The sequence below is a fragment of the Cervus elaphus genome, chromosome 20 (genome assembly GCF_910594005.1).
Source record: "Cervus elaphus chromosome 20, mCerEla1.1, whole genome shotgun sequence".
Classification (NCBI taxonomy): Eukaryota; Metazoa; Chordata; class Mammalia; order Artiodactyla; family Cervidae; genus Cervus; species Cervus elaphus.
The window spans coordinates 133,038,986-133,047,987 of NC_057834.1; the positions used below are offsets into that span (position 1 = coordinate 133,038,986).

The window sequence follows — 9,002 nt, forward strand, 5'->3', positions numbered from 1 at the left end:
GTCGGGGTGAGGTTGGGTTGGTTAGACGTGGGTGACTGTGATTAGTTTCAGGTGTACTGGTTGGCTGACAGTTGAACTGAAGTACGGAATTATAGAGCTAAGCTGGATGTTAGAAGGCTCCTGGTCCATCCCCTAATTTAACAGATGAAGGCCCTGAGTCCCAGGAGGTGGAGCGGCAACAATAAAGTAAACTCTCTGCCTTCATTATGGTTTGGGATAGGAAATCTTTTCATCAAAAGTTTACAACAGAATGACCACAGGAGGGTTTGCAGCTCCTTTGGCTATATCACCAGCAGGGCCCAGTGGAGGATTGCTACTCACAGACCTGGCGTGGACTGCGGCCCAGAGGAGAACTGGGAGAAAAAAAGGAAGAAGAGGTGGCCAGGGTGTCCGGGCTCCACGTCTAGAGTCGCCAGGATGGGTTGGAGGGCCTGGGAGCTGAACTTTGTATGGCAGGATTCCCAGGAGAGTCCACACTTGTCCGTAGAAGGCAGCCCAGACCCACTAAAGCAAATTTACATCTCTTTGGATAAGCTGAAATGATAAAATTGAAGTAAAACAAATTAAACAGTAGCCCTGCTTAGTTCATACTGATCAGAAGCTCTGATTGGCAATTACTGTATTTCAGAAATGAGCAAGGAAATTAATTCTTACCAGTTTCAGAGTTCTGATACTCACAGCTACTTAATAGAATCTGTTGATGGCAAAATAATAAAAGCCGAGGCTGAGGTGGTTTGTGTGGGGTTGGGAGCACTTCTGCTGTCCTTGAAGACTACTGCGTTCTTGTTGAATTGACTACCCTTCCCGCTCCATGGCATGCCACCATGCTTGGAATGGGGAAGTTCTGACCTTTCTGTTACATTTTCTCAGATTTTCCATCTTTTTCGTAGATCAGAGAGTATCGTCCGAGAGATGGAGCTCTTGGGAAAGATCACTGCCCTGGACTTAAACCCAGAGAGAACTGAACTCCTCAGCTGCTCTCGAGACGACCTGCTGAAAATTATTGACCTACGAATAAATGCTGTCAGGCAGACATTCAGGTAACTGAAGACACTCTGGTTGGGTTTCCAGAGGCCTGCCTGCGCTCACACCCTGAGTGGCATGGACTCCAGGGTAACGGTGCCTTGTCTGTTTCAGTGCGCCAGGCTTCAAGTGTGGCTCCGACTGGACGAGAGCTGTGTTCAGGTCAGTTGGGGGGCGCCGCCCGCCCCAGCCCGCCCGCCCCAACACGGCTCATCTCAGGGTAGAGCAGGGGCCTCCTCCCACTGGGAAATGAGCTGAATCTGTACAGTGTCTCCACGCGAGCAGGCACCAGAGCGTACCTGCACGTTCAGTCCTGGATGTTGCTGTCTCTCCCTCTTTCTAAAGTGTCCCTTCCGTGACTGAGAATGTGTGCCCTCCTGGAAGCTTCAGTGATAAACGGGTTTGTTCACCTCTGTCTGCTCGTTACAGTAGAGCCCTGAGAGCTTTTCGGGCAGCGTGGGGAGTTTCCTGGAGCACAGCGGAATGGAATGGGCTCCCTCCCTTTCCGTTCTCACAGACACACTGCCACGGTCAGGGCCAACACTGTGGAGAAGGTCCTCCACAGTCCTCATGTCCTTCCTTTTCTGCTTTCGCTGAACCGTGTGACCGGGCAGTTCACCAGCTGATGGGAGCCCTTCACCACTTGGGGTTGCCTTTGGCCTGGGGACGTGTGCCCCCGGGAAGGAGCGGTGCTGCGCTGGCACCGTTTCTCATCAGCTGGTGAGGCCAGATAACGGTCTAGCAGCTTTCAGCCAAAACGGCTGTGAATAGCGTCCTGGGGTTTCTGGGTACCCAGGAGTGGTCATGAGTTTGACTCACAAGCGAAGACCAAACCTGACTTCCTGGGGAGAGGTCCGTGAGGACGCTGACTTGAGAGTGGGTGACGAACGCCGTTTCTCTGTGTGTCCTCCAGCCCTGACGGCAGTTACGTGGCAGCGGGTGCAGCCGAGGGCTCGCTGTACATCTGGAACGTGCTGTCCGGGAAAGTGGAGAAGGTCCTCTCAAAGTATCACAGGTAAGACGGCGGCCCCTCTGAGGTGCCTGGTGCTCTGAGCGTGGTGCTCCCAGGGCCTGGTGCTCTCCCGGGCTTGGACCCAAGGTCGACCCCATGAGGGCCATGTCCACTCGGGCTCTCTGCCGCGGGCAAGGTCAGTGGAGAGAAGCTGGGGCCGTTCTCAGCGGACCGCAGACCGCCGGCTCCTGCTCCTTTATGTTCCAGGACGTTCCAGTTAGGGCGGCCACTGGAGAAAGGCTTGGAGCCCTGTGTTCTGCCTCTTCATCGTGTGCGCACCCCCACGTCCTCCTGCCCCTTCACTGCCCTCCTCCTCTGCGGCCCCGTCTCCCTTCTAGTCCCTTTCCTCAGGAAAGTGACTGCTTGTGACCACTGGTTTTCACATACTTTGCCCCAAGCGCCCTTTTTTCTCAGCTTCGTCCTGTCCCCGCAAGCTCAGCTGCTGCTGAGAAGGCAGGCCTGGCCGGGGCTGCCGCTCAGGGTGGCGCGTCTCCCGCTCCCCAGCCGGGCGCCCTGAGGCGCTCCTGGCTGCAGTGTCGTTCTTAACTCACTCAGAGCTACTCCCTGAGGGCAAACGTGATGAGGCCCGGCTCCCTTCCTTCCTAAACTGCCCCCTAGAATCACGGCAGGCTTCCTCCAAGTTCTTTTGCTCTGCGAGCGCCTGTCTGCGCGTGGGGGGCCACACTGGCGAGTAAACCGGGTGCTGGGACAGGCCTGACTGACCCCCTGATGGCGAGGGAGCCTGGCGCTCAGCTCACTGAGGTCTCACCCGTGTCCCCACCTCTCCCTTTGAAGCTCGTCCATCAACGCGGTGGCCTGGTCCCCCGCCGGCTCCCACGTGGTCACTGTGGACAAAGGAAGTAAGGCCGTGCTGTGGTCGGAGTACTGACAGCCCCTCGTCGGGAGAGAGCAGAGCTGGAGCTGGAGGAGCAGGCGGCCCCACGGCTCTGTCCTGGCAGGGGCCGTGTTGGGTGTGGCTTTGACCTCCCGAGAAGAGCGCGAGGCGAGCCGGGGCCTGCCTGCGAGCAGGGTCCCCGAGGGTGGCGGCTGAGGCCCCTGCCAGCCTGGAAGAGCTAACACTGCAAACACTGACGCTGCGGCCCTCAGCCAGGGGCTTGGGTCCTGCCCTGATCGAGGGGCGAGAACAACACTACCGGCACCCGCCTCGCATACCTCCGTGGGGGCGCGCGGGCGCCCGCGCTCTCCCCTGGGCGGCAGTGCCAAAGGCGCCCCCACGCCAGGGCGTTGGTTCTCCCCTGTGCTTCCTCCCGTCCTCCAGGGTCGGGCCTGGCCTGACGCATGTCCTGTCCCCTTGGGTCGTTTTCCCAGGGGACCTGCTTTAATCAGGATCAACAGAAACCTGAACAGGACCCCCTGCCCTCAGGTAGCCCATGGGGGCTGCCCTGGTCTCTGAGGAGACGCGGGCCTGGGGTCCTCCTTGCTGCTCTGTGTCTGTATTAGGGGCTCTTACTCTGGTCTCATCTGATCACTGTTGGAATTTCCCTAGCTCTCCCGAAGTGTTCTTGTAAAGCAACTGTTCTTCAAAACTGCCTCTCCCCACCCCTGCTGCCAACAGTTCTACATATCTATTTCTTGACTAAGAAATAAATCTGTTTCATTAAAAAAAAAAAAAAAATGGGGGTAGGGGTAGGAGAGGAAGTGCAAAACACTTTTTCCAGAAAAGCGGGTGTGCTGTCAATCAGCGAAGACTGATTTCCCGAATCACCTGGAACTTCCCAGCCGTCAGCCCGCCACCTTCTTCCCGCCACACGGGGGTGAGGGTAGCTGGTGGGTGGGATCGGGAGCCTCGGGTGTATTATCCCCGAGCCAGCGGTTCCGGGTCACGCCCCTTTGCCAGGCCTACGTGCAATACCCCCTCGGTGCTTTATTGCAGGAAGCCCGTTCCAGGAAGCATGGGAATGCCATCTTTAGATTTCAGGACATGTGACTAGGCCAGGGAAAAACTGGCCTGTGCAGTTTTTTTTTCTTTTTTTTTAAAAAACAAACACATGTATCTTTACCATCTTACTTGTTTATAAAATTTTAGTTTCTTGAGCGGCTGAAACACCATTAATTTTTATCAGTTACTCATTTGCACTTTATTTTTTTCCTTCCATACTCGTTCTCCAGACACTTGTTGGGGGCGAGTGCTAGGGCAGGGCGAGGAGCGGGGGGTTCACACGCCCCATTTCCCCAGCCCTCGCCTCCCTCATTTGCTGTCCAGAGGACTTGCGTTGAGAGGAGTTGAAGTTCACAGGCCAGGGCACATCTTTTATTTATTTAATTATGTTGCCCAACAGAACTTGATTGTAAATAAAAGAAGAAATCTGTTATATACTTTTCAAAACTCCATGCCTCTTGGTGGTTATTTTATTCCTCTTCATCCTAAGGGCAAAAGCTATTTCTTTCATTTATTTTCCTGGTACTCATTCGTTTGTAAATAATGGTTTAACACTTTCCCAGTGCCTTTCCTCATGGTTCATTGTTACTGCTGTCTATAAACGTCAGTGTTCCAGTTTCACAAGATCTTAACTGAATCTAGAGAAGGCTCTCTTGGGGATTTTGGTAGCTGTGTGGTGTGCTCCGCGTTGTGGCCACAGGAGCCTGGGTCCCCGCACTAGAGACGCTGTTCGTAGACTAGGTCGTGAACTGTACGAGTCTCTCAGCCTCCAGGCCTCTTCTGTGCTGAAGGGGCATAAATTTCCTCACTGAGGAGTGATTTATTCAGAGCAGCTCAAGATATCTAGAAGCAGCCTTGTGCCGTAACAAATTAGGGTCACCCTGGAGTATCCCCCCTGCTCCTGAGGACCTCTGTCCAGCCCATCACCACACAGTCGCCCAGCAGCTCGAGTTGGGGTTTCATCATGATCCGAAGTCTTGGGGGCAGTGGAAGGAGGGGAGCCCATGGCAGTCACCTTCAAGGAGGTAAGTCATTCTTCAGAAAGGCTGAACACAAGCAAGCCAGTAGCCTGATTGTCCTCTTTTCCTTGACTTTGCAGGGGAGCACGTCTGCTCTCTGCTTCTGGCAAGCGCTCTTCAGCTCACCCGGCCGGGCTCCCACCAAGGTGGAACATGCTTCCCTCCCCCTCATGGTCTGTTCTCTGTCTCTCAGGTCCTCTGGGCCCTTCCCCCGGCGCTCCTGGTTCCATTTGTCAGGGTGGGAGTGGGCATGGGAGTTTTTAAAATTTCTCTGAGCGAGTCCTGGCTGGATGGAGCTGGGGTGGGCTTTGATCCCGACATTGGCATGTCTCAGGTTGACAGTTCAAGACTTAAAATTTACATTCCCAGGAATTCCCTGGCAGTTCGGTGGTTAGGACTCAGCATTTCTCTGCAAGGGGCATGGGTTCAGTCCGCGGTCGGGGAACTAAGATCCTGTATGCCACCTGACACAGGCAAAAATAAAGTGTATATTCCCTGAGTCACTTCCCAGAATCGTGTGATGGATCAGCTTCTGTGTCTGTCTTGTAAGGCATATACTGTGCACACATTCACCTTTTATCTGACAAATCTAGTAAGGCCCCGACGTGTCTTTTCACATCACTGCACACGGGGGATTTCATGTGGACCCTGGACAACAGAGGGGCCTGCCCCGCCCGCAGGAGCGTGTGTGCTGGGGAAGTGCATGTTTTGCAGGTGTGCTGAGCTACCTGTGTGTCTTCACACCTGTGGCACAGCCTCAGCCAGCCATGACTTTGGGGAACGAGAGCATGGACTTGAAGCTTATGGCCTGGGCGGGGCCCTGGGAGAGGCAGGGGCAGTGAGGAAACATTCTGCAAGTCTGCCTGTTTTCATAAGGGGTCTCGGATTCTGTCAGAGGTGAAGGGTCTCCTGTCATGATCGGGGGAGAGCTTCCCAGCTAAGCAAGAAGCTGTTCCAGAGTCCTGGCCCCCAGGCGGGCCCTGGTGCCCAGGGACATCCACCTCACCCGCCCACAGTGTGAGGCAGCGGGAGGTGCCCCTTCAGGGGGCCAGCTGCTCAGGCTTGTCTGCACTGCGTCGTCGTGTGTCTTACTAAAAGCCTGCTCACTAGAAATGCCCAGTTCTCAAGCCAGTAAACTTTGGAAATCTTGAGTTAAGTGAAGCATACCTGTATTCACATAGATTCTGTGGAAATAGGTCGGATGTGTGGTGCGTGCCCATGAGAGCGGACTCGCATCCAGAAGACGATTGTCTCCTGGAGCTCTGGTTTCCAGCTGTGCCTCAACTTCCCTGCGTCCCCTCCAGACGCTCCTCCGCCCTCTCGATGGTCTGGCCACAGTGGGCCTTCAGCTGCTCCCAGCTCTCCTTCGTGGATCCTGCTGGGCGCCGAGCTACCCTCTTCCAACCCTGAGCAGAGGGCGTGATGGGAGCGCCCACGTCTGGAGGATCCAGAACCCACAGGGGCGGAGGAAACAACCAGTGTCGGAGCCCCCTTCCTGCCTCTCAGCAATTTTTCCAGAGTATTTTACAGCAAACCTCAAGTATGCCATTTCTCCCCTAGATCAGCATGCGACCTAATAAGGACACCATGCCATAGTTACACCTCCGAATTAACAGAGACCCAGTGTCATCCACCCCTGGGTCAGGAAGATCCCCTGGAGAAGGAAATGGCAACCCACCCCAGTATTACTGCTTGGAAAGTCCCATGGACAGAGGAGCCTGGTGGGCCACCATCCATGAGGTCACAAAAGAGTCAGACACGACTGAGCGACTAAATAACAGTGTCATCCATGATCCAGTCCGTGTTTGAATTCTCCTGATGGTGCCAGTGCATTGGCTTGCTTAAGTCAAGATCCAGTTAGTTTTTGCTGCATAACAAAGTGCCATGACATGTAGTGGTTCCAAACAAGCATCGTTTCTGTGAGCGGGCATAGCTAGGTGGGTTCCCTCATATCTGGCCATTCATTTGCCGTCAGCAAGGGAAACAAGGACGATGCACTAAGAAGGCAGGCGTCTGTAGCACCAATTGTAGCTCCACCTGGTCACCTTTGTTACACACTGGCTGGAGCAGATGGCATGGGCAGCCCTGCCTGCCTCTGCAGGGCACTGCCCAGCAGCAAGGGGACATGGAGGAGAATCTCCACAGCGGTTCTGGCACCTGAGGTCCCAGCTGGATTTGGTTGACTTTCCTCCCATAAGTGATGTGTGTATCCCACGTGGGAACATCGTCGGCTTCCCTGGTGGCTCAGTTGGTGACGAATCTGCCTGCAATGCAGGGGACTGGGGTTCGATCCCTGGGGCAAGAAGATCCCCTGGAGAAGGAAATGGCAACCCACTCCAGTATTCTTAGCTGGAAAATCTCATGGACAGAGAAGAGCCTCATGGGCTACACAGTCCATGAAGTCACAAAGAGTCGGACATGACTGAGCCCCTAAACCACCACCACCACCACCACTAGGAACTTTCGCCCTGGAGGTTGCTGTGTGCCAGGCCCTGTGGACTTGCTCCCACCCTAGGACCTGGGGAGGAGAGCAGGGGAAGTCAGGCTTTGGGCTTCATTTCTCCAGAGAAACGGACTTAAACAGTAGATAGGTATGCTTGTGAGCCAGGCCCGTAAGAAGATAGGCTGTACGCGGTCCAGTTTCTAAATAACCGTATGAAGGACTTCTCTAGTGGTCCAGTGGCCAAGAGTCTGAGCTCCCAATGCAAGGAGCCCAAGTTTGATCCCTGGTAGGGAACTAGATCCTGCAACTCAGTTTTCATGCCAAAACTTAAAGATCCTGCAGACAGCAGCTAAGACCCAGCACAGCCAAATTGAAAGAAAGCCATATGTTCTGCTGCTCCCTGAAGGGGCAGCAGAGGTTCTAAGGGGTCGTAAGCTAGAAGTCTCAGAATCAACCGTATCTTTGACTTTCAGGTAATGCTAAGCACAGAGTGGGTACTCTTAATAAAAGTTTTTATTTAATAGAATTGAATCAGCAGAAAGAAAAGACAGGCTTCCCTGGAGGTCCAGTGGTTAAGATTCTGCCTTGAAATGCAGGAGACATGGGTTCAGTCCCTGGTCTGTGAAGATCCCACATGCCATGGAGCAGCTAAGCATGCATGCCTAGAGCCTGGGCTCTGTAACAAGAGAGGCCACTGCAATGAGAAGCCCATACACCACAACTAGAGAAAGCCCGAGTGTGGCGGTGAAGACCCAGCACAGCCGGAATAATTTCCCTGGAGAAGGAAATGGCGACCCACTCCAGTGTTACTGCCTGGAAGATCCCGTAGATGGGAGCCTGGCGGGCTACAGTCCATAGGCTCGCAAGGAGTTGGACACCCCTGAAGTGACTTAGCATGCAGACACGCACTGGGTCACAAGGTAAAAATAAGTGAGTTTCTTTTTCTACTATTTTTAAATGTATTGAGTTGGAATTAACATAAAATTAGTAATTTTAAACTGAACAGTGGCATTTAGTGCATTGACAGTGTTGTATGAGCACCACGTGGAGTTTCAACAAGAAAGGCTAGATGAGTGTCCTTTTTCTTTTTTTCTAAACTTCTGGTCTCTCCGTAGAGAAGTGTGGGCCCTCATCTTGCTCTACTTGGGCTGCAAGGGTGAAGTTCTGCAGCCTGTGAGGCTTACACAACAGAAGCGTCTTACACCCAGAGACTGGAGTCCTGGCTGAAGGCGCCAGCGGGTGTCCATCCTGAGGCCTTGCTGCCGCTGAGCTGTCTGCTCACGGGACTGTCTGTGCAAGGAGAGTGGCGATCCTGTCGGATCAGGACCGCGCTGATGACCTCGCTCAATGGCCCCACCTCACACGGAGGGGTAAATGGGCTACAACACGGGAGTCTGGGGAGACACGCTGTAGCAGACTCCTCCAGAAGGCTCTGCCTAGTTTTGCTCAGCTACAGGAGTAAGCATCTCAGTGTGGTGGTGTTCAGTTGCTAATTTGTGTCCAATTCTTTGCGACCCCATGGACTGCAGCACACCAGGCTTCCCTGTCCTTTGCCATATCCCAGAGTTTGCTCAAATTCACGTCCATTGAGTCAGTGATGTCATC

At 53.9% G+C, this 9,002-nt stretch overlaps 1 protein-coding gene across 4 annotated transcripts in view; it reads left to right on the top strand.

Annotated features, from left to right (window-relative positions):
* Positions 1-4,382, top strand: part of ATG16L1 (autophagy related 16 like 1) — a 42,922-nt gene extending 38,540 nt beyond the window's left edge. For all 4 annotated transcript variants that reach the window (XM_043876662.1, XM_043876663.1, XM_043876665.1 and 1 more), the window contains 4 exons: positions 891-1,040; positions 1,138-1,185; positions 1,937-2,038; positions 2,831-4,382. In XM_043876662.1, coding sequence (XP_043732597.1) covers positions 891-1,040; positions 1,138-1,185; positions 1,937-2,038; positions 2,831-2,924 — 394 coding nt within the window. In that variant the 3' untranslated portion in view covers positions 2,925-4,382. The remainder of the gene's footprint in view (positions 1-890; positions 1,041-1,137; positions 1,186-1,936; positions 2,039-2,830) is intronic.
* Positions 4,383-9,002: the final 4,620 nt, after the last annotated feature.